This window comes from Heptranchias perlo, chromosome 8 (genome assembly GCF_035084215.1).
Source record: "Heptranchias perlo isolate sHepPer1 chromosome 8, sHepPer1.hap1, whole genome shotgun sequence".
Taxonomy (NCBI): Eukaryota; Metazoa; Chordata; class Chondrichthyes; order Hexanchiformes; family Hexanchidae; genus Heptranchias; species Heptranchias perlo.
Genome location: NC_090332.1, coordinates 22,833,843 through 22,859,166, shown reverse-complemented (window position 1 = coordinate 22,859,166; position 25,324 = coordinate 22,833,843). Strand labels below are relative to the sequence as shown.

The 25,324-nt window shown below is 42.8% G+C and overlaps 1 protein-coding gene across 2 annotated transcripts in view; it reads right to left on the bottom strand.

The window, feature by feature from the left end:
* Positions 1-25,324, bottom strand: part of epas1b (endothelial PAS domain protein 1b) — a 159,796-nt gene that overhangs the window by 15,548 nt on the left and 118,924 nt on the right. For both annotated transcript variants that reach the window (XM_067988790.1, XM_067988788.1), the window contains exons 7-10: positions 24,627-24,733; positions 7,856-8,003; positions 5,250-5,470; positions 4,386-4,594 (exon numbers count right to left, since the gene is read on the bottom strand). In XM_067988790.1, coding sequence (XP_067844891.1) covers positions 4,386-4,594; positions 5,250-5,470; positions 7,856-8,003; positions 24,627-24,733 — 685 coding nt within the window. The remainder of the gene's footprint in view (positions 1-4,385; positions 4,595-5,249; positions 5,471-7,855; positions 8,004-24,626; positions 24,734-25,324) is intronic.

The window sequence follows — 25,324 nt, the reverse complement described above, 5'->3', positions numbered from 1 at the left end:
GTTAAACAAATGTTTTGTATCTGTCTTCACAGCAGAAGACACAAAAAACATACTGGAAATAGTGGGGAATCAAAGGTCTAATGAGAGGGAGGAACTTAAAGTAATTAAGATTAGTAAAGAAAAAGTATTAGAAAAATGAATGGGACTAAAAGCCGACAAATCCCCTGGACCTAATGGCCTACATCCTAGGGTTTTAAAAGAGGTTGCTGCAGAGATAGTGGATATATTGGTTTTGATCTTCCAGAATTCCCTAGATTCTAGAACAGTGCCCATGGATTGGAAAGTAGCAAATGTAACCCTACTACTCTAGAAAGGATGGAGAGAGAAAACAGGGAACTATAGGCCAGTTAGCCAGACATCAGTATTGGGGAAAATGCAAGAATCTATTATTAAGAACATAGTAACAGGGCACTTAGAAAATCATAACATGATTAGGCAGAGTCAACATGGTTTTATGAAAGGGAAATTGTGTTTGACAAATTTACTAGAGTTTTTTGAGGGTGTAACTAGCAGGGTAGATAAGAGGGAACCAGTGGATGTAATATATTTAGATTTTCAAAAGGCATTCGTTCATGGGATGTGGGCGTCGCTGGCGAGGCCAGCATTTATTTTCCATCCCTAATTGCCCTTGAGAAGGTGGTGATGAGCCGCCTTCTTGAACTGCTGCAGTCCGTATGGTGAAGATTCTCCCACAGTGCTGTTAGGGAGGGAGTTCCAGGATTTTGACCCAGCGACAATGAAGGAACGGCGATATATTTCCAAGTCGGGATGGTGTGTGACTTGGAGGGGAACGTGCAGGTGGTGTTATTCCCATGTTCCTGCTGCTCTTGTCCTTCTAGGTGGTAGAGGTCACGGGTTTGGGAGGTGCTGTTGGATTAGCCTTGGCGAGTTGCTGCAGTGCATCCTGTGGATGGTACACAGTGCACCGGTGGTGAAGGGAGTGAATGTTTAGGGTGGTGGATGGGGTGCCAATCAAGCGGGCTGCTTTGTCCTGGACGGTGTGGAGCTTCTTGAGTGTTGTTGGACATGCACTCATCCAGGCAAATGGAGAGTATTCCATGACACTCCTGACTCGTGCCTTGTAGATGGTGGAAAGGCTTTGTGGAGTCAGGAGGTGAGTCACTCGCCGCAGAATACCCAGCCTCTGACCTGCTCGTGTAGCCACAGTATTTATGTGGTTGGTCCAGTTAAGTTTCTGGTGAATGGTGACCCCCCAGGATGTTGATGATGGGGGATTCAGCGATGGTAATGCCATTGAATTTCAAGGGGAGGTGGTTAGACTCTCTCTTGTTGGAGATGGTCATTGCCTGGCACTTGTCTGGCGCGATTGTTACTTGCCACATCAGCCCAAACCTGGATGTTGTCCATGTCTTGCTGCATGCGGGCACGGACTGCTTCATTATCTGAGGGGTTGTGAATGGAACTGAACACTGTGCAATCATCAGCAAACATCCCCATTTCTGACCTTATGATGGAGGGAAGGTCATTGATGAAGCAGCTGAAGATGGTTGGGCCGAGGACACTGCCCTGAGGAACTCCTGCAGCAATGTCCTGGAGCTGAGAAGATTGACCTCCAACAACCATTATCATCTTCCTTTGTGCTAGGTACGACTCCAGCCAATGGAGAGTTTTCCCCCTGATTCCTATTGACTTCAATTTTACTAGGGCTCCTTGGTGCCACACTCGATCAAATGCTGCCTTGATGTCAAGGGCAGTCACTCTCATCTCACCTCTGGAATTCAGCTCTTTTGTCCATGTTTGGACCAAGGTTGTAATGAGCTCTGGAGCCGCGTGGTCGTGGCGGAACCCAAACTGAACATCGGTGAGCAGGTTATTGGTGAGTAAGTGCCGCTTGATAGCACTGTCGACAACACCTTCCATCATGTTGAGAGTAGACTGATGGGGCAGTAATTGGCCGGATTGATGCCACACAAGAAGTTGTTACGCAAGATGCCACACAAGAGGTTGTTACACAAGATTAAGGCTCCTGGGATTGGGGGAGTAATATATTAGCGTGGATAGAGGATTGGTTAATGGACAGAAAACAGAGAGTAGGAATAAACGGGTCATTTTCGGGTTGGCAGGTTGTAACTAGTGGAGTGCCGCAGGGATCGGTGCTTGGGCCTCAGCTATTTACAGTCTATATTAATGACTTTGATGAGGGGACTGGGTGTAATGTATCCAAGTTTGCTGACGATACAAAGCTAGGTGGGAAAGTAAGCTGTGAGGGGGATGCAAAGAGTCTGCAAAGGGATATAGACAGGTTAAGTGAGTGGGCGAAAAGGTGGCAGATGGAGTATGATGTGGGGAAATGTGAGGTTATTCACTTTGGTTGGAAAAATAGAAAAACAGAATATGTTTTAAATGGAGATAAACTATTAAATGTTGGTGTCCTGAGGGATTTGGGTGTCCTTGTACATGCAACACAGAAAGTTAACATGCTGGTACAGCAAGCAGTTAGGAAGGCAAATAGTATGTTGGCCTTTATTGCAAGGGGGTTGGAGTACAAGAGTAAGGAAGTCTTGCTGCAATTGTACAGGGCTTTAGTGAGACCACACCTAGAGCACTGTGTACAGTTTTGGTCTCCTTACCTAAGGAAGGATATACTTGCCTTAGAGGTGGTGCAATGAAAGTTCACTGGATAGATTTCTGGGATGAGAAGGCTGTCCTATGAGGACTCTCTGGAGTTTAGGAGAATGAGAGGTGATCTCATTGAAACATGATTCTGAGAGGACTTGACAGGGTAGATGCTGAAAGAATGTTTCCCCTGATTGGAGCATCTAGAACTAGGGGATATCGTCTCAGGATAAGGGGTCGGGCATTTAGGACTAAGATGTGGAGGAATTTCTTCGCACAAAGGGTTGTGGATATTTGGAATTCTCTACCCCAGAGGGCTGTGGTATATTCAAGATTGAGATTGACAGATTTTTGGACTCTAAGGGAATCAAGGGACATGGGGATCGGGCGGGAAAGTGGAGTTGAGGTTGAATATCAGCCATGATCTTATTGAATGCGGAGCAGGCTCGAGGGGCCATATGGCCTACCCCTGCTCCTATTTCTTATGTTCTTATTCAAAATTACCTTAGAACTGCTAACCTTTTGTTTTCATTCCAGATACATAATTTACTTAATCTCAGTCTCATTTCTATACCCCAGCATTGAGGGCAACATTCACCAGTTCTGCAAATGTGGTTATTTTTAATCTACATTTTAAAATAAGCAATGGGTGATGTCTTCAAGGGAAGATCTCTTAAATTTAAAAAAAAGTTTTACTACATTTATTGAGTTGATGTATTTTTTTGGATACTGACAGACTTTTATTTTCAAAGTTGCATTTTTTCTTCCATATAGCATCTACAAAAGTTATTTTTTGAAAAATTGCTTATTATATGGTAGAATTGAGAACTGGAGAGCACTTTCTTTGTATTCTTGGAATTAAGTTTTTTCAACAACAGTTTACATTTATATTGCACCTTTTAATTTAGAAAAACAAGGCACTTTGAAGAAGAATGAAAGATACTGAGCTTTTTTGGGAGAGTTAGGAGAGGTAGCCAAAAGCTTGGTTGAAGAAATGTTTTTTGAGAAGTCTTTTTAAAGATGGTAAAGAGAGGTAGAGACGGGAGAGGGTTTTGGGTAGGGAGGTTCAAAGAGTGAGGCACTGAAGGTCCAACAGAGGAAGGGGGATGCACGGGAGCCAGAGTTAGAGGGCAGTGGGATGTGGGAGGGGTTGCAGAGCCGGAGAGTGGGGTGAGACAATGGAGGGATTTGTAGATTAAGGCAAGGATTTTAAATTCAATCCTTTGGGTGGCAGGAATCAGTACAGGTCAGTGAGGATAGGGTGATGGGCAAGCAGGACTTAGCGCAAGACAGGATGTAAGTAATAGAGTTTTGGATGATTTGAAGTTTATAGAGGGTGGAGATCGGGAGGGCTTTGAACTAATTGTGTGTAGAGGTGCTGAAGCTGTGAATGAGACTTTTAGGGCTAGTGGGAGTAAGGTATAGGTGGAATTGGGCATTGTTTCGACCAATCTTTTGTTACCTCTCTTAACTCTACTACTATGGCACGGGTGTCCATTCCTTTTAACATAAGAACATAAGAAATAGGAGCAGGAGTAGGCCATACGGCCCCGCGAGCTGCTCCGCCATTGAATAAGATCATGGCTGATCTTTTACCTCAACCCCACTTTCTTGCCCTATCCCCACATCCCTTGATTCCCTTAGCGTCCAAACATCTATTGATTTAATGCCTTGAATATACTCATTTTCTCTTCCCCTTCCCATAAAGTGCCTGGTGACATTTTCTATACTACGGATTTTCTATAAATGTAAGGTCCTGCAGCTGGTGTTCTAAAATTCAGAGGCTGTAATTTTGTCTGGTCACTTACTGAAGAGCAAGAGGTGCTGCTGCATGTGTGCGGAGTGGAGTTGCCGGATGGGGCCTGCGGCACTGTAAATGGGTGCAGATCCAGTGACGATTGCTTGCCGAGCTCGGTGGGACCTTTCACATTTGGTCTTGTAACTTCCATAGGCCACTGCTTGCTTGGTGGCATAATAGCCTTATTGTAAAGAGGGGCTTCCTCAAATTGCTGGTTTCCTAGTAAAGATAACAAAGAACAGTGCATTTGTGGAAGTTGTTGGTCTGCTATATTCTCACATTTTGATCCAGTTATGTAATGCTAAGCATAAAATGCAACTAATTTGCCAGCTTGGCAGGATATGGACAAATTGGCACTCAAATATGGTCTTACTATGAGTCATTTCTATTGCATCTAATGCTTATAGTTCTGGAATATAAGCTCAACTACACCTTTTGCCTAATTTTTATTACCTATCAGTGCTGTATCCAGTGTATGTTTTTCTTTATATTTCCTTTTTAAGTTGCCCTTTCACAATGCAACATTCCCAAACTGTGCTCAGGTCTCTGCCAATGGTACTCAAAAGAAAATGAGAGCGGCCCGAGTTATTTTTCCCCCCCGTTTTTCTTTCTCTGCGTGGAAGCGCCTCGGCTCTACTTGGTTGCCTCACTCAGTGCACAACTGAAATTGGGAGCTACCTGTAGTGTATACTCCAATGTACGATACTTCACTGAGGACATTACCAACCATCAAAGAATATTTTTTTTAAATTCAGGGGTAAAAGTCAAATATTTATTTAAGAAAATATGGCTTAGATATCATTAAAGCTCAAATAAATCACAATGTTATACAGTTTTAAATTCTGACAATTTACAACAGTTAGTAACTACATACCATTGATACCAAAGTCAAGTAAAATTATGGCATCTCCAGGTGTAGGAGCAAGTTGTGCTAGTTCTTCAGGTTCTTCCTTCAGTTTACTGAACAACAGATCATCATCTGGCATTGGAGCTCCATTGATGTGTCTCCCATTCATATTTCTCACAGCCTGGCAAGGCTTGAGCAGAGACTCTGTCTGATCCATGGAGAACACAACATTGTTCTCCTCAATTTCACTGAAAATGCAAAACAATTGATTTTCAGATTTTTTTTAACTGTGCTGAAGAATGAAAGAAGAGAAAGAACCAACTTGCTTTTATTTAGCATCTCGTCACATCCTCAGGACATCCCAAAACAATTCTATCACTAATAGATTACTTCTGAAGTGTAGTCACCATTATATTGACAACCACGGCAGCCAATTTGGCACACAGCACAGTTCCACACACACAGCAAACGAATGAATGATGAAATAATCTGTTTTTGGTTGGTCACAGGATAAATGTTGGCCTGGATACCGGGAGAACTCCTTGTGCATGTTCAAATTGTGCCACAGGATTTTTATGTCCACCTGAGCAAGCAGACAGAGCTGAGGTTTAACGTCTCATCCAAAAGACAACACTTCTGACAACGCATTCAATCAGTATTGCACTGAATTGTCCCCCGACAATGTGTGCTCAAGTCAGAAGACCCACGTCTTCTAAGAGTGCTACCAACTGAGCCAAGCTGACAGTCACTGCAGTGACCCAATTCTACATAAATATTGATCATTTAAAACATTGCATGTTGAACTTGCTCCAGCCATCAATGGTAAGCATAGCATTTGCTGGTATCATATTCTGAAGTCCTTTCTGAATGTTTTATGAATTACTGGTCTTGTAATTTTTTTCCCATTTTATAGAGATCCTTATTGCATTCGTTTCATTCACAAACTGTTCCACCGTTATGACATTTTATTGGTGAAAAAATGAAGATAACAATTGCAAACCTTAAAGACACAATTGCAGACCTTGGGTGAGAGAACTTCTATTCTCAGCGTATATGGTAAACATGCAATTGAAATATAGTCTGATAATCTTGATGGCTCTTACTGCAATAGAATTGAATGTTTATTGAGTTCCTTGGTTGCATTTACCTGACTCCCCCCCCCCCCCGCCCCTTATTAGCTTACAGGTGAGTAATAACGTTTAAATTTATATGAAGAATTTTGTCCTGTTTTCAATCAGTTTTAGTGTGGGCAACATTTGTCAGTACGTTTTTCCTTGATGCAGAATGATCACACAAGACAATGACTGATGTCTCACTGCTGCTTTGAGAGCTTTGATGTCCAATCTGTATTGTATACCATTTATCGTCTGCTTTAGAAATGATCGGTCATTCCATTTACAATAGACTGTGTAATAATAATTTATTCAGAATCATGAATAATTTTGATAGAGTAAATAAGGAGAAACTGTTTCCAGTGGCAGAAGGGTCAATAACCAGAGGACACAGATTTAAAGTGATCGGCAAAAGAAGCAGAGGGGACATGAGGAAACTTTTTTATGCTTTGAGTTGTAATGATCTGGAATGCACTGCCTGAAAGGGTGGTGGAAGCAGATTCAATAGTAACTTTCAAAAGGGAATTGGATAAATATGCAAAGGGAAAAAATTTACAGGGCTATGGGGAAAGAGCAGGGGAATGGGATTAATTGGATAGCTCTTTCAAAGAGCCAGCACAGGCATGATGGGCTGAATGGCCTCTTCCTGTGTTGTACCATACTGTGATACTATGTTATGATATTATCTTAATAAAGGTGGGTAGTGACTTGAGTTTAAAAGTTCCTCCTTATTGGTTGGGATTGCTAAAATGATTTACAGTAAGTGTTCAGTCAAGAGTTTTGCTCATCCCCTCTCAATATTTTTTCTTCCTGACATATTCACTAAATAGTTGATTTAGCAGGGACGTATACAAATAAAATAGCCTTGTTACCGTTTCTGTAAAAAAAAAATTTGGCTTGAGTGCATCCAGTGACCAGAGTTTTCTTTTTGGCTCTACATTCATAGAAATCCACCTAACAAAATTATTTTCACTCATTAAACAATGTTTCTTCTAATGTATAATTATAGCCCTTCCAACATAGTCATCTTTAAATATTAGTACCACACCTGTGTTCAATAGCTGTTAAATATACATACTGGCTGATAATATGGCTTTCAGTACTCTGATAAATTCAAACTGTATTCAGTGAAGAGAAAACATACTCATATGTAGGTGCAACCAGGAGCCATTCTGTATTTTGTATTTATATTTTTGATTGATTCTAATGCAAAAATGGCTGGGATAAGTTCCTGGACTCTTGTTATAGCCTGACATTTTTGTTTAAATTGCTTGTTGCCCTTCCTTCAAGAATCTTTGTGAATTCCTTCTACAAAATTATACTTTATCACAAGGACTGAGAAGGCCCATTACCACCTTCTCAGGCAAGTAGTGCTTTGCAATAAATGCGTGCTCACCAATGTCACCCACATCCCGAGAACAAAAGCAAACTCATAGATATCGAAATAGGATCATTTTAGGACAGAAATCCTGTGATTAGTTTCCAGGCACTGAAATCAATTGTATAATAATGCAGACTTACCTCAATACATAGTTGACGCAGACAATGCACTGTGGCTGAGAGTTACGACTGTTGTAAATGACTGTCCCTTGGGTCTCTACCCACACATATCCACCACGTTTTGCAAGCATCCGGTACTGGCCAGTAACTGCTTGACCTTTTGTGCACACTTTTTTAAAACAAAAATACAAAAAATGAAAAGACCTCACTCCTGCAAATAACAATTTATTTTTTCAAATGCCAAACAAAAAGTACTGATTATTGCCATAAACAAATCATATGCAGCATAGATGATGGAATGCAACACATCATATATTATCCTTTGATTATATAGCATTGACAATAGCAAAAATATCTTTATTCTGTTCCTAAGAAATGTTGTATCCTATTTTTTGTTCGTGCTCTGAATAGATATATGTCTACACTTCACTGTGTTCTGTCACATTTATACATTTTCTTATTAAAATATATTTTCCAGCCTCTTATACAACTTAAAAACACTTAAGATTAAAAACACTAGAAAAATTACACTCAGCATTTATGAATGATAAATTTTCTCAAATTTTCTCTGCACTTAACTCAAATCACAAAAGTACTGCTGTATTTCTGAACCTGTTACTTTGTAGTCTAAACTGTACTTTGATCCAATATGATTTTTGGTAGCCTGCTTTAATCTGGTGGTTATCATTGTGTTTTGAAAGGATAATTGCATTGGCCACAATCAATAAAATCTCAATGTGTGCCATGCTCCAGTTACTTGTTTTCCAGAAGGCCTTGTTATTGCTGTAATCTTGTTTTAAATAGCACAATGTCACCAGAAGAATACCTGCCAATCTGATAGGCCAGTGATTACGCAAGTACTGCCATGTGGAAGCTAAACTACACTGCTGATCACTCTGTTCACCCTCTACTGACCTACAAAACAGTTGCTTATGGGAACCTTACATTAGACACAAAGGATAGAGGAGGAACAGAAATTGGATTGCACCTTTTGTCAACTTCAGAGAATAGATTTTTTAAATTTTGTCATTGTTGAAACTTCAAAGATTTGCCACTATTATGGTCGAAGCTAAAAGCTTTGTATAACAGGAAATGTAATTAGGTATCAAAGGGGGAAGTGTATGGTTAAAAGAAAGAGGGTTTGAGATTACAGTCATTGGGAGTTAGTTGAAGAACATGGATCTCTAATGGTGATAACTGAATAAATTAAAGTTACAAAGATTAATTATATCCATCATATAGGGTTTAAAAGTCATTCCATAGTAATTTACATAATTTCACTTATTACTGTTTTCCTATTTCTTCCCCATTTTTCTCTCCCTTCATCTGTATTTTGATGTTCTACAACACCCCCCCCCCCCACTAATCATCAATCATTATTATTCATCTAAGAAGATAGGAAAGTTAGAAACATGAATCCCTCTTTGGCCTTTGTCAGTGATGTTCACTGGCCAACAAGAGGTGTGTTCCTGTGGGTGGGTCTGGCCCTGCCATTTCTTCCTTCTTCCTCTAGTGACCATCTTATGAACCTGCTGGAAACTATCAAAGCCAATTAGGATAAGATGAAATATTAGCTAAAATTAGGATTCAACTGCCTGAACCTCTGAGAGATAAACAGCATCACTGCTAAACCTACAAGGCTAGTCCTACAATTTTTTTACTTACACTCATTGCAGCCTTTATATTACCAGGTGATAGCAAATGGAAGAGATTGTTGGGGGCATACAATATAACTGTGCTTTTGCACATTTCCTAATGACCAACAGAAAATTTCTATCAGTAAAGCCTTAGGAATAGGTTTCACGGCCCAACCCCAATGAAGCTAAAGGGTGCCATATCTTGAAGGATATTGTCTGTTGCACATTTCCTGTGGTATGAATGAATTCCTAAATATATTATTTGAGGACAGATTGGCCACTGTTTACAGGAATACAGTTACACAATGGGAACCTGGGAGAGTGTGGTTTCAAAACTTTTGCTACTGCTGGTCGAAGGTAATAATTTGAAACCACCTGTCACTAACGGAAGGAGGAGGTTCCGTGAACATCTTAATGATGGCAGATCCCAGCAGGTGAGTGCAAAAGACAAGGCTGAAGCATTTGCAACCATCTTCAGCCAGAAGTGCGGAGTGGATGATCCATCTCGGCCTCCTCCCGAGATCCCCACCATCACAGAAGCCAATCTTCAGCCAATTCGATTCACTCACGTGATATCAAGAAACAGTTGAGTGCACTTGATACAGCAAAGGCTATGGGCCCCGACAACATCCCGCCTGTAGTGCTGAAGACTTGTACTCCAGAATTAGTTGCGCCTCTAGCCAAGCTGTTCCAGTACAGCTACAACACTGGCATCTACCCAACAAAGTGGAAAATTGCCCAGGTATGTCCTGTTCAGAAAAAGCAGGACAAATCCAATCCGGCCAATTACCACCCCATCAGTCTATTCTCAATCATCAGCAAAGAGATGGACGGTGTCGTCGACAGTGCTACCAAGCAGCACTTACTCACCAATAACCTGCTCACTGATGCTCAGTTTGGGTTCTGCCAGGACCACTCGGCTCCAGACCTCATTACAGCCTTGGTCCAAACAAAGACAAAAGAGCTGAATTCCAGAGGTGAGGGGAGAGTGACTGTCCTTGACTTCAAGGCAGCATTTGACCGAATGTGGCATCAAGGAGCCATAGTAAAATTGAAGTCAGTGGGAATCGGGGAAAACTCTCCAGTGGCTGGAGTCATACCTAACACAAAGGAAGATGGTAGTGGTTGTTGGAGGCCAATCATCTCAGCCCCAGGACATTGCTGCAGGAGTTCCTTAGGGCAGTGTTAGGCCCAACCTTCTTCAGCTGCTTCATCAATGACCTTCCCTCCATCATAAGGTCAGAAATTTGCAACCCCTCAGATAATGATGCAGCTTGCGTCTGCATGCAGCAAGGCCTGGACAACATCCAGGCTTAGGCTGATAAGTGGCAAGTAACGTAATAATATTACTTATTATTAGTTATCCTGTGTTCAGGATAACTTTCTTAACCAGTACGTTTCCAGCCCAATGAGGAAGGAGGCATTGCTGGACTTGGTTCTAGGGAATGAGGTGGGCCAAGTGGAGCAAGTGTCAGTGGGGGAGCATTTAGGGAGCAGTGATCATAGTATCATAAGGTTTAAAATAGCTATGGAAAGGGACACAGACCACTCTAAAGTAAAAATACTCAATTGGAGGAGGGCCAATTTCAATGGGATGAGAACAGATCTGGCCCGGGTAAATTGGAATCAAAGATTGGCAGGCAAAACTGTAACTGAACAGTGGCCGGCCTTTAAAGAGGAGATGGTTCGGATAGAGTCTAGGCACATTCCCATGAGGCAGAAAGGTAGGGCAACTAAAGCCAGAGCTCCTGGATGACAAAAGAGATAGAGAGTAAGATGATACAGAAAAAAGGGGCGTATGACAGATGTCAGGTTGACAACACAAGGCAGAACCAGGCAGAATATAGAAAGTTCAGAGGGGAAGTGAAAAAGGAAATAAGAGGGGCAAAGAGAAAGAGAGACTGGCGGCCAACATAAAACGGAATCCAAAAGTCTTCTACAGGCATGTAAACAGTAAACGGGTAGTAAGAGGAGGGGTAGGGGCCGATTAGGGATCATAAAGGAGATACTAGATGGACTAAAAATTGATAAAGAAGAGGTACCAAAAGGCTAGCTGTACTTAAAGTAGATAAGTCACCCGGTCCAGATGGGATGCATCCCAGGTTGCTGAGGGAAGTAAGGATGGAAATTGTGGAGGTACTGGCCATAATCTTCCAAACATCCGTAGATACGGGGGTGGTGCCGGAGGACTGGAGAATCGCAAAAGTTACACCCTTGTTCAAATAAGGGTGTAAGGATAAATCCAGCAACTGTAGGCCAGTCAGTTTAACCTCAGTGGTGGGGAAACTTTTAGAAACGATAATCTGGGACAGAATTAACAGTCACTTGGACGAGTGCTGATTGATTAGGGAAAGCCAGCACGGATTTGTTAAAGGCAAATCGTGTTTTACTAACCTGATAAAGTTTTTTAATAAGGTAATAGAGAGGGTAGATGAGGGCAATGCAGTTGATGTGGTGTATATGGACTTTCAAAAGTCGTTTGATAAAGTGCCGCATGGTCGGCTTATCATCAAGATTGCGGCCCATGGAATAAAGGGGGCAGCAGCAACATGGATACAGAATTGGCTAAGGGACAGGAAGCAGAGAGTAGTGGTGAACGGTTGTTTTTCGGACTGAAGGAAGGTGTACAGTGGTGTTCCCTAGGGATCGGTACTGGGCCCGCTATTTTTCTTGATATATATTAATGAGTTGGACTTGGGTGTACAAGGCACAATTTCCAACTTTGCAGATGACACAAAACTTGGAAGGGTAGTAAACAGTGATAGTGATAGACTTCAAGAGGATATAGACAGGCTGGTGGTACGGGCGGACACGTGGCAGATGAAATTTAACGCAGAAAAATGCGAAGTGATACATTTCGGTAGGAAGAACAAGGAGAGGCAATATAAACTAGAGGCCACAATTCTAAAAGGGGTACAAGAACAGAGAGATCTGGGGTTATGTGTGCACAAATCACTGAAGGTGACAGGGCAGGTTGAGAAGCGGTTAAAAAAGCATACGGGATCCTGGGCTTTATAAATAGAAGCATAGAGTACAAAAGTATGGAAGTCATGTTGAACCTTTATAAAACACTGGTTCGGCCACAACTACAGTATTGTGTCCAATTCTGGGCACTGCACTTTAGGAAAGATGTGAAGGCCTTAGAGAGGGTGCAGAAGAGATTTACTAAAATGATTCCAGGGATGAGGGACTTTAGTTACGTGGATAGACTGGAGAAGCTGGGGTTGTTCTCTTTGGAACAGAGACGGTTGCGAGGAGATTTGATAGAGGTATTGAAAATCATGAAGGGTCTAGACAGAGTAGATAGAGAGAAACTGTTCCCATTGGCAGAAGGGTCAAGAACCAGAGGACATAGATTTAAGGTGATTGGCAAAAGAACCAAAGGTGACATGAGGAAAAACTTTTTTACACAACGCGTGGTTAGGATCTGGGATGCACTGCCCATGGGGGTGGTGGAGGCAGATTCAATCATGGCCTTCAAAAGGGAACTGGATAAGTACTTGAAAAGAAAAAATTTGCAGGGCTACGGGGATAGGGCGGGGGAGTGGGACTAGCTGGATTGCTCTTGCAGAGAGCTGGCACGGACTCGATAGGCTGAATGGCCTCCATCTGTGCTGTAATCTTTCTATAATTCTATGTATGTACAGTTTATCTGCATTAGTAGTAAATAAGATTGGAGGCCTAGGTGATGTCCCTCCTTTGAGGGAGCTATATATACTTTTGCTCCCACAATTCCTCCATTTTTGTAGTTTAAAAAAAACGATTTAATGGTCAATGGTTCAATTGTACTTTTAATAAATGTAACAGTTTCATTATTTATGGAGCGTTTGTTTTTTCTAAATGTACAGTATTCCAACAAAAATACTGAAGTTCAACTACCAACTATGATTCTATTTGGGTTGATATTTTAATCTGCTTGCACCAGAAGCGTAGTTCATTGGCTGAGAAATTCCTCAGAGCTGCTCCCCCTCTGCCACCATTACTTCGCCAGAAATGAGACGGCAAGGAATTTCTTGGCCATTGTGTTTTTTCTGTGTAAGATTTTGAGTGGCAGCACTCCAAACATTTACATTGAAGTAACAGTATTTGTTCAGCATATGTATCCAGTGAGAATTGAGGGCTAAAGAGATACAAATACATCTGTTTAATTCTCATGGGGGTTAGGAAGAAAGTATAGAGAGCTCAGATGGTGAGGGGGTCCATGCATGGACTGTAAATGGAATAAGCTTGATGAGCCAAATGATCCTTTCTTTTTAAATTTTCTTATGTTCTTGAAGGATTTTTTTGGCCCGTTGCATTCTTTGTTTACTTTTCTTCCCACTCCCCTGTGTGTATGTTTTCCCTGTAACAAAACTGTCATTGTAGTGTTGGTAGACAAATGAGGATTCAGTTTGAGCTATGGAATATTGACCTTTAGAAATGGGGTTTCACGGTGCTGCTTTTTATTTGTCATTGCATTGCTTTTAGGTAATTATTGTGTCCTGGTACACCTTAACCTGGCAATAGGCATGTGAAGATCAAATAATCTGATTGGGCAATACTTTGATTTCTGATTTCTAAATAAGCCGCACAGATTTTCATATCAGAAATGCTTACTGTAATACTAAGCTCCTGATTAAATTGATTCAATTTGCTTAAGATATTGAAAGTTTCATAATTAAAGCACACAGAGGCTTAGACATAATCTGCAAAACCTGCCTACTTCAAGTTCACGATGGAACTGTAACGGTGATTCAATAAAAAATTGTTTTTAAAGAAATGAAGCCAAGGATTTAGGCTTCCATGTTACAAAAATGAAAAACTAACGGTACAATTAAACTGACATTTCTTTTGCTGCGAAGCGATTTCCTCAGTAACACCAAGGGATAGGAAAAACCTGATATCGATCTAGCTTCAGAGAACAGCATTGTGAGACCACTTTAGAGGCAAGCTCACACTGCTCGGGTTTGACACTGCAAAGAGTACAACTGCAGTGCACTGTTTTGCTGGATTTTAAAAAGTATTTAGATGGCCTATTGGACCACCTGACACTCTAATAAACCGAACCTATGGGGTGAATTTGAACTGTTCCTGTCAGGCAGGAAACAGACGACAGCGAGTCAGCCACCCATTTTACACCCGGCTCGATTGTCCTTTCAATGGATAAAATAACATCTCTTGATGGGCATTCACAGGGTGCCTTTCCATAGGGTGATAAGTTTTCAATCAGGTTGTTTTGGGGAGGGAGAGTGAGAGAGAGCGGGGAGGAGACAAGAAAGAAAATTGTCCACGAGCAATCCTTACCTGCATCATCCAAAAGTTCCTGCTTATGGGTTAACAAAAGAGTGATATATGTGAAGAAGTCTTTAGCTGAAGCGAATTCAACATGCACCCAAGGGTACTTCTCAGAGGAAGAGGAGAGGCATAAACCCTTGATGACTGTTCTACTGTAAACTGTGCTTTGGACAGGTTACTGTTTTAAGCAGGTTTTCTTTTGATACACTCACACAATGTTCTTACTGGAACTTGCACCATGGTTAGATTATTGTATTGCATTTTTGTTTTAAGTAAAGAAAATCAAAGTTTACTATACAGAAATTGTGTCAATCAATCTGACTGTTTTGAAATATTTGTTTTTGTCATTGTCTGAGCGGTGGGAAACAGTGAGAGCTGAGCGGGGATAAAAACAGCACAGAGCGAGAGTTCACCAGAGCAGGAAACAGAGAGCGGGAGCGGGCAAAAAAAAGCACAGAGTCAGAGTTCACCAGAGTGGTGGGAAATAGTGAGAGCGGAGCGGGGATTAAAAACAGGGCACAGTGAGAGTGAGAGTTCACCAGAGCGGCGGGAAACAGTGAGAGTGGAGCGGGCAAAAAAAAGCACAAAGTGAGAGTTCACCAGAGCGGCGGGAAACAGTGAGAGTGGAGCGGGCAAAAAAAAGCACAGAGTGAGAGTTCACCAGAGTGGTGGGAAACAGTGAGAGTGGAGCGGGGATTAAAAACAGCACAGAGTGAGAGTTCACCAGAGTGGTGGGAAACAGTGAGAGTGGAGCGGGGCTTAAAAACAGCACAGAATGAGAGTTCACCAGAGTGGCGGGAAACAGTGAGAGCTGAGCGGGGATAAAAACAGCACAGAGCGAGAGTTCACCAGAGCGGTGGGAAACAGTGAGAGTGGAGCGGGGATTAAAAACAGCACAGAGTGAGAGTGAGAGTTCACCAGAGCAGTGGGAAACAGTGAGAATGGAGCGGGGTTTAAAAACAGCACAGAGTGAGAGTGAGAGTTCACCAGAGCGGCAGAAAACAGTGAGAGCAGAGCAGGGATAAACACAGAGCAGAGCGAGAGTTCACCAGAGTGGCGGGAAACAGTGAGAGTGGAGCAGGGATTAAAAACAGGGCAGAGCGAGAGCGGACTGACCACGTTCTGATAAAAATCAAAGAGTGACATCACAGGGTGATTGGTGGTGAGTATTTTTTTTCTTAGGACTGTTGGCTAAGTTACAGTAAAACCGTAGAGCATATAACTAAATTTATAATTAACTAATTAACTAAACTTAATTAAATAAATTAAACAAGGTTCGTACTTAGATCAAAATTATAATTAATTTAATTGACAGTGATGTAATTAATTAAATAAATACTATAGCTATGGCAGGGCAGGAGATCTGTTGCAGCTGCAACATGTGGGAGCTACTGGACACTCTTGACCGGGGCGACCACATCTGCAGTAAGTGCCTGCAGCTCAAGGAACTTCGGCTCAGAGTTGAGGAGCTGGAGTCCAAGCTGCAGACTTCGCGATACATCAGGGAGAAAGTTACCTGGACACTTTGTCCCAGGAGGCAGTCACACCCCTTAGACTAAATAATTTAGATTTGGCCCGTGGTCCGGGACAGGAGATTGTGACTGCAAGTGAGGCAGGTACGGGGACCCAGGTGGTAGCACTGCAGGAGTCTCAGCCCTTGCACTTGTCTAACAGTTACGAGGTTCTTGCATGCTGTGTGGACAAGAGCAAGGACTGCAGGGAGGATGAGCAAACTGACCACGGCACCATGGTACAGGAGGCCATTCAAGTGGGGGGAGTAAAAAGGAAGGTGGTAGTAGTAGGCGACAGTATAGTTACGGGGGTAGATACTGTTCTCTGCAGCCAAGAGCATGAACCCCGAAGGCTGTGTTGCCTACCCGGTGCCAGGGTTAAGGACATCTCCTCCTGGCTGGAGAGGAACTTGGAGTGGGAGGGGGAGGATCCAGTTTTTGTGGTCCACACAAGTACCAACGACATAGGTAAGACTAAGAAAGAGGTTCTGCTGAGAGAGTATGAGCAGCTAGGGACTAAATTAAAAAGCAGAACCACAAAGATAATAATCTCTGGATTATTACCTGAGCCACAAGCAAATTGGCATAGGGTAAATAAGATCAGAGACATGAATGCATGGCTCAAAGATTGGTGTGGGAGAAGTGGGTTTTGATTCATGGGGCACTGGCACCAGTATTGAGGAAAGAGAGAGCTATTCCGTCAGAAAGGGCTTCACCTGAGCCATGCTGGGACCTGTGTTCTGGTGAATTGAATAACTAGGGCTGTAGATGGGGCTTTAAACTAAATTGGGGGTGGGGGGGAGGGTTCAGGTGGGGGAAATTTAGAATGTTGAAGAGAAAGGACAAGGAAGTAGTACAGGGAAGAGATAGGGGTAATGATAACCAGAGTGTGACAGGAAGGGACAGAGCGAACAAACATAAGAGTGCACCACCAAATGGGGTCAGAGTAGGAAAAAATGGTAAAAAGACAAAATTAAAGGTTCTTTATCTGAATGCTCATAGCATTCGTAATAAGATGGATGAATTGATGGCACAAATAGAAACAAATGGGTATGATCTCGTTGCCATTACAGAGATGTGGTTGCAAGGTGACCAAGGTTGGGAACTGAATATTCAGGGGTATCTGACATTTCGGAAGGATAGGAAGAAAGGTAAAGGTGGTGGGGTAGCTCTGTTAATAAAGGGTGAAATTGGTATAATGGTGAGAAATTATCTTGGTTCAGAAGATCAAGATGTCGAATCAATTTGGGTGGAGGTAAGAAATAGCAAGGGTAAGAAGTCACAGGCGGGAGTAGTCTATAGGGCCCCTAACAGTAGCTACACTGTAGGGCAAAATATAAATCAAGAAATAATTGGGGCTTGTAAAAAAGGTAATGCAATAATCATAGGCGATTTTAACTTTCATATAGATTGGACAAATCAAATTGGCAAAGGTAAACCTGAGGATGAGTTCATAAAGTATATTCAGAATTGTTTCTTAGAACAGTACGTTGTGGAACCAACCAGGGAACAGGCCATTTTGGATCTGGTAATGAGACAAGATTAATTAATGACCTTAGGAAACGGTGATCATAATATGATAGAATTTCACATCCAGTTTGAGAGTGAGGATCTTGGATCTGAAACTACTGTATTAAACCTAAATAAGGGCAATTACAATGGCATGAGGACAGAGTTGGCTAAAGTGGACTGGGAAAACAGATTAGAAGGTATGATGGTGGCTAAGTAGTGGCAGACATTTAAAAAGATATTTTATGACTCTCAGCAAAAATATATCCCAGTAAAGAGGAAAGACTCCACGAGAAGGGTGTACCAACCATGGCCAACTATGGAAGTTAAGGATGGTATCAAGTTAAAGAAAAGGCTTACAATGTGGCAAAGACTTGAGGTAAGCCCGAAGATTGGGAAAACTTTAGAAACCAGCAAAGGAGGGCTAAAAAAATAATAAAGAGGGAGAAAATAGATTGAGAGTAAACTAGCAAGAAATAAAAAAACTGACAGTAAGAGCTTTTACAAGTATATAAAAAGGAAGAGAGTAGCTAAAGTAAGTATCGGTCCCTTAGAGGATGAGACTGGAGAAATAATAATGAAAAACAAGGAAATGGCAGAGGCATTCAACATGTATTTTGGGCCCGATGTTAGCAGGGCTGTGGGTTCTTGGCGGGGGGGCTATCCTGCGCCCGGTGAAATTAGTCAGCTCCCCGCGCGATTGTAGCATACAATCCACTAATTGGATCCACTTACCTGGTCTTCCGGGTTCCCCACTGTTGATCTGCGCGTCGGGCGGACTGCGCATGTGCAGTAAGATCTGTCAGCTGGAGGAGCTCTATTTAAAGGGGCAGTCCTCCACTGACAGATGCTGCAACAAACAGAAAAAATTACAGCATGGAGCAGCCCAGGGGGAAGGCTGCTCCCAGTTTAATGATGCCTCACTCCAGGTATCAATACATGGGGTGAGGAGGAGGGGGAGGACAGAGATCTTCCTCCCGACGGGCGGGAGGAAGCGGCCTGCCTCTGCCACCAGGAAGGCCTGGCTCGAGGTGGCAGAGGAGGTCACCAGCACCACCAACATATCGCCCACCTGCATACAGTGCAGGAGGCGCTCCAATCACCTCAGTAGGTCAGCCAAAGTGAGTACACTTACTCTTTCCCCTACACTCCGTCTGCCACATCACCGCCCCCAACCCACATCTCCTTCTGCACTGCCAACACTACTCTGTCACATCACCCCTCATATCCACTCAAACCTCATCCTCATCGTACCTGCACCTACTCACCTCGCCAGTACTCATCCCGCCACTACCACTCAACCCAATCCTCATACAATCTCATGGCTCTATCTCGTACTCACCCTCTCATGCATCTCTTTCACGGCCAGCCTCACTCAACCTGCAACTACCTGTGCTGCAGCCACAGGGCATGCATCACATATGTGCAGTAGGCAGCATAAGGCAAACGTGTCGTGAGCATGAAGGGGATGCACAAGGGTGCTTGAGGGTTTGTCATGGTTGTTACTTATATTGAATTTCTGACCAACTCATATCACATATTATATTGGCACCACTACTGCCATGTCTTCGCGAATCTTGTCTGGTCTGTGCAATAATGCCCTTTCCTGAGGATCACTATGAAGACCCACAACTGATGCCACCCATTGTGTCACTGCAGAGTGGGTGTAGGTGTATTTGCAGGGCTCTTTTGTGCAGACGGCTGAGAGACGTCGGCGATGTCCCCGGTTGCACCCTGGAAGCATGCGGAGGAGAGGTTGTTGAGGGCAGTGGTGACTTTGACAGCGACAGGTAAGAAGATGGTGTTCGGGCCAGCCAGGAGCAGCTTGGCATGAAGGAGGCTGCAGATGTCTACAACTACATGTCGAGTGACTCTGAGCCTCCATGTGCACTGCTGCTCAAAGAGGTCCAGAAAGCTGAGCCTCGGTCTGTGGACCCTGTGGCGAGGGTAGTGCCCTCTGCGACGCATCTCTCTCTGCGGTAGCCCTCCCTCCTGCTGTGCAGGTGGATGTGTCACAGTACTCTGTTGTGGAGCTCCACGTGTCAGAGGTGGACGGCGTGGATGGCGAGGCTGGTGATGCTGTTCGCCCTCCGAGGAGGTCATGACTGCAGCTATGGCAGCCCCCATCCGGAAGATGTACATCTGAGGGGGTCCGCAAGGTAGGTACATGTGTCTGGACACTGGGGTAAGTGTGCAAGTTGGTGACTTTGATTGTCAGGAGGAGGGTGGTGGAGGCCAAACTTTGTCCCAAGTGACAGAGTGGCCTCCTGCAATGAGTGAGGGTCTCTTCCCCCCCTCCCCCCCATCTGTCAAATGGACCTTTGCAGCTGCCACAGGCTGATGGCTGCAACAGGTCCATTTGAACTGGGAGTGTTTCCCCCAGTGTGGGAAGCAGTCCCAGGTTGCTTTAAAATCCCACCCCTCCTCACATAATCCCTTAATCAGGTCAGTTAATGACCTGAACAAGCCAAATAAATACTTTCAAGTGGCACCCCGCTGGCTTTAATTGCCTGCGGGATTCCCACCAGCGGGGGCTGCACGCGCACGCCGGCGCGTCAGCGGGGAACCCGGAAGTGTGCGGGTTCGAGGCGGGCTCCGGTCCCTCTCCGGGATTTCACGATTTTCGGGGCCCCCCTGCCAGGAACGCACCCGATAGCGGGTGCTAAAATGCTGCCCTTTGTATCTCTCTTCTCAGTAGAAGACACTAAAAGCATACCAATAATAGTAGATAATCAAGGGGCAAAGGGGATGGAGGATTTAAAAACAATCACTATCACTAGAGAAAAAGTACTAGGCAAACTAATGGGCCTGCAGCCTGACAAGTCCCCTGGACCCGATGGCTTGCATCTCAGGGTCTTAAAAGAAGTGGCTACAGAGATAGTGGATGCATTGGCTGTAATCTTCCAAAATTCACTAAATTCTGGAAAGGTCCCAGCGGATTGGAAAACCGCAAATGTAACGCCCCTATTCAAGAAAGGAGGGAGACAGAAAGCAGGTAACCTTAGGCCAATTAGCCTAACATCTGTCATTGGGAAAATGCTGGAATCGATTATTAAGGAAGTAGTAGCAGGACATTTAGAGACTCAAAATAAAATCAAGGAGAGTCAACATTGTTTTATGAAAGGGAAATCGTGTTTGACAAATTTATTAGAGTTCTTTGAGGAAAGAACGAGCAGAATGGATAAAGGGGAACCAGTAGATGTATTGTATTTAGATTTCCAAAAGGCATTTGATAATGTGCCACATAAAAGGTTACTGCACAAGGTAAGAGCTCATGGTGTTGGGGGTAATATATTAGCATGGATAGAGGATTGGCTAACTAACAGAAAACTGAGAGTCGGGATAAAGGAGTCATTTTCAGGATGGCAATCTGTTACTAGTGTGCCATAGTGGTCAGTGCTGGGGTCTCAACTATTTACAATCTATATCAATAACTTGGATGAAGGAAGCGAGTGTACTGTGGCCAAATTTGCTGATGATATAAAGATAGGTGGAAAAGTAAGTTGCGAGGAGGACACACAGTGTCTGCAAAGGGATATAGATAGGTTAAACGAGTGGGCAAAAATTTGGCAGATGGAGTATAATATGGGAAAATGTGAAGTCATCCACTTTGGTAGGAAGAATAAAAAAGTAAAATATATAAATGGAGAAAGACTACAGAATGCTGTGGTACAGAGGGATTTGGTTGTCCTCATACATGAAACACAAAAAGTTAGCATACAGGTGCAGCAGGTAATTGGGAAAGCAAATGAAATATTGACCTTTATTTCAAGGGGTATGGAGTATAAAAGTAGGAAAGTCTTGCTACAACTGTACAGAGTGTTGGTGAGACCACACCTAGAGTACTGTGTACAGTTTTGTTCCCCTTATTTAAGGAAGGATATACTTGCATTGGAGGCAGTTCAGTGAAGGTTCACTAGGTTGATTCTGGGTATGGAAGGGTTTTCTTATGAGGAAAGATTGAGCAAGTTGGGCCTATACTCACTGGAGTTTAGAAGAATGAGAGGATATCTTATTAAAACATATAAGATTCTGAGGGGCCTTGACAGGGTAAATGCTGAGAGAATGTTTCCTCTCATGGGGGAATCTAGAACTAGGGCACATAGTCTCAGAACAAGGGATCGCCTATTTAAGATGGAGATGAGGAGAAATTTCTTCTCTAAGAGGGTTTTGAACCTTTGGAATTCTTTGGCCCAAAGAGTGGTCGAGGCTGAGTCATTGAATATATTCAAAGCTGAGTTAGACAAATTTTTGATCAGCAAGGGAGTCAAAGGATATGGGGAACAGGCAGGAAAGTGGAGTTGAGGCCAGAATCAGATCAGCCATGATCTCATTGAATGGCACAGCAGGCTCGAAGGGCCAAATGGCCTACTCCTATCTCTTATATTCTTATGTGTTGAATTTCTCTTTTCCTTTCTCCCCAGTAATCTTTTTATTCTCTAATTCAAAGTCTTGCCATCTTTCCCTTTTAATGTAATTTCTTTCTGGTTTACACACCTACCCTCTACTAATCCTGCAGGGGGAGCTTTTCTCCTTGACTAGTCTAGCAATAAAGGTGTGAGTTATCAGTCTCAAAACAAGGGTAATTGCAACCTTCAGTTCCATTATCTAATTAGAGGGCTAGGATTTGCTATCTAAGTACTGCAGCTTTTAACACCCACCCTTTATTTTAAAACACCAAAACCTATATATATTTTCCCTGCAGCATTTTCTTTTAAGCTAATCAGAAAAGTACAAAAATTGCAACAAGGTGTTGAAAGATTAGGACTTAGCCAAAGAGAGAGTATTTAGAGTGTGCCTTTAGCAAGAAGTTACATAAGTTTATTTTTGGAAATGAGAAAAGTCTGCAACTGTGATCTTTGTGTCTTCTAAATGCTCTTGGGTAGTTCTGACTATTACTTTAAACATCTGAAGGCATCACTGTGGCACAGTGTATCAGAGCAGCAAGCCACATCACCACAGACTGGAGGGATGGAGCTTCTATTTTCCCTTCTACGTTGGTGAGATCCTGATCTTAGCCATGTCACGGCTTGGAGACCTTGGGCCTCTGGTTGGCTCCTGTCCATGGAGGGAGGGAAAATATGAGGGACAGGTGCTGACAAGTTGCTGCAACATGCCTTCTCTTAGCTGGAGGAAAAGCAGCATCAGCAGAGGACTGGAGACACACTCTTGGCTCAGAGAGAACATGTGTGGAGAAAAAGAAAACTGTTCAAGAATCTTATTAGTGTTATACCCTGATGCACCTTTAATATTTATTATTAATTATTTTGTAAATATTTTGCCTTGGCAGCCTTGGGAATTCCTTTGGGTTCTTTATAAACACTTTTATTTCTTGCATGGAGGAATGAAAGTTGAAGCACGCTTGGAAGCTGTTTCCTTAAGTAATTTAGACATACTTATGTAATCATACTAATGTACCACCAGCATGTTTCGTAAACTTATTATTGGGGGCAACAAAAAAAAATCACAAAATGATTTGAACCAAGATTTGAAGATCTAACAAACAATAACACAGCCTTTTAATGTTGTGTTTTTAAAATGTAAGGAATCTTACAACACCAGGTTATAGTCCAACAATTTTATTTTAAAATCACAAGCTTTCGGAGATTATCCCCTTCGTCAGGTGAATGAGTGAAAGGTTCTCAAATCGCATATCTTATATTAGGCTGGGACACCATCACACCAATCAAAAGGTGTCGTTGGTGTTCAAACAGGCCAGTCATGGAGAACAGTACGTCCCAGTACACTGAATATACATTGTGTCAATTACACAGACAGAGATAAAGAGACCCAAATGGCAGAGAGTATTAAAAACAGATAACTTTTTTTTTCTCCTTTTGCTGGTGGGGTTACGTGTAGCGTGACATGAACTCAAGATCCCGGTTGAGGCCGTCCTCATGGGTGCGGAACTTGGCTATCAACTTCTGCTTGACGATTTTGCGTTGTCGTGTGTCTCGAAGGCCGCCTTGGAGAACGCTTACCCGAAGATCGGTGGCTGAATGTCCTTGACTGCTAAAGTGTTCCCCGACTGGGAGGGAACGCTCCTGTCTGGTGATTGTTGCGAGGTGTCCGTTCATCCGTTGTCGCAGTTTCTGCATGGTCTCGCCAATGTACCATGCTCCGGGGCATCCTTTCCTGCAACGTATGATGCCCCGGAGCATGGTACATTGGCGAGGCCATGCAGACACTGCGACAACGGATGAATGGACCCCGCGCAACAATCGCCAGACAGGAGCGTTCCCTCCCAGTCGGGGAACACTTTAGCAGTCAAGGACATTCAGCCACCGATCTTCGGGTAAGCATTCTCCAAGGCGGCCTTCGAGACACACGACAACGCAAAATCGTCAAGCAGAAGTTGATAGCCAAGTTCCGCACCCATGAGGACGGCCTCAACCGGGATCTTGGGTTCATGTCACGCTACATGTAACCCCACCAGCAAAAGGAGAAAAAAAGTTATCTGTTTTTAATACTCTCTCTCTGCCATTTGGGTCTCTTTCTCTCTGTCTGTGCAATTGACACAATGTATATTCAGTGTACTGGGACGTACTGTTCTCCGTGACTGGCCTGTTTGAACACCAACGACACCTTTTGATTGGTGTGATGGTGTCCCAGCCTAATATAAGATATGCGATTTGAGAACCTTTCACTCATTCACCTGACGAAGGGGATAATCTCCGAAAGCTTGTGATTTTAAAATAAAATTATTGGACTATAACCTGGTGTTGTAAGATTCCTTACATTTGTCCACCCCAGTCCATCACCGGCATCTCCACATCGTGTTTTTAAAATAGCCTTGTAATTAACTAACTTTCTATATGTCCTACCACATTAAGTTACAAGTCCTTTTGATGCACCACTTACGGTTTTGGTGACTTTTAATCATGTGATCTGAATCCAGTGCATGGTAAAACTCATAAACAGAACGTCCAAGCAGTTCTTCTGGACAGTATCCCATCAGTGCTGCAATTCTGGTAAAACAAATGTTAAACCATCACAGTTTGTACACAAAGGTTTCACCTAGCCCAAAAAAACCCTGTATATTTTATTTTTAAAACACAGTAAAACATGATTAAATATTTGAAAGGAAACTTAAAGGCAATGTGAAGGAGAAAGGGGAGAAGGAGATTTTAAAAAACTGTACAGTATAACCATTTTAATGGGGGAAGGAATATTTCAAATGAACGAAAGCAAATATACATCAACTTTAGGAGAAAAACACAGCTAATTTGCATAGTTGTGTTCTATAATTGTATACATAGAAATGTTAGCACCAAGGGAGGATGGGGGAGGAATAAACGGGATTGAGGGGCTGAAGAATTAACTATTAGTGTGCAGTACTCTTGGAAGGGTTGTAAACTAATCTATACATGTGATTTTGCACTAGGCAACTGGGCAGAAAAAGGTCAATACCACAAGGCATGTTTCCAAGTCATAAGATCTGCCTTAGGCTGTAACTTGTGCCCCAATGTTTATTAATCGTAAACTTAGTTTAAAACTACACTTGTGATTGGCAGAAACCTGGTAAGTGTAAGACTAAATCTTTTCACGATTTTGCACTA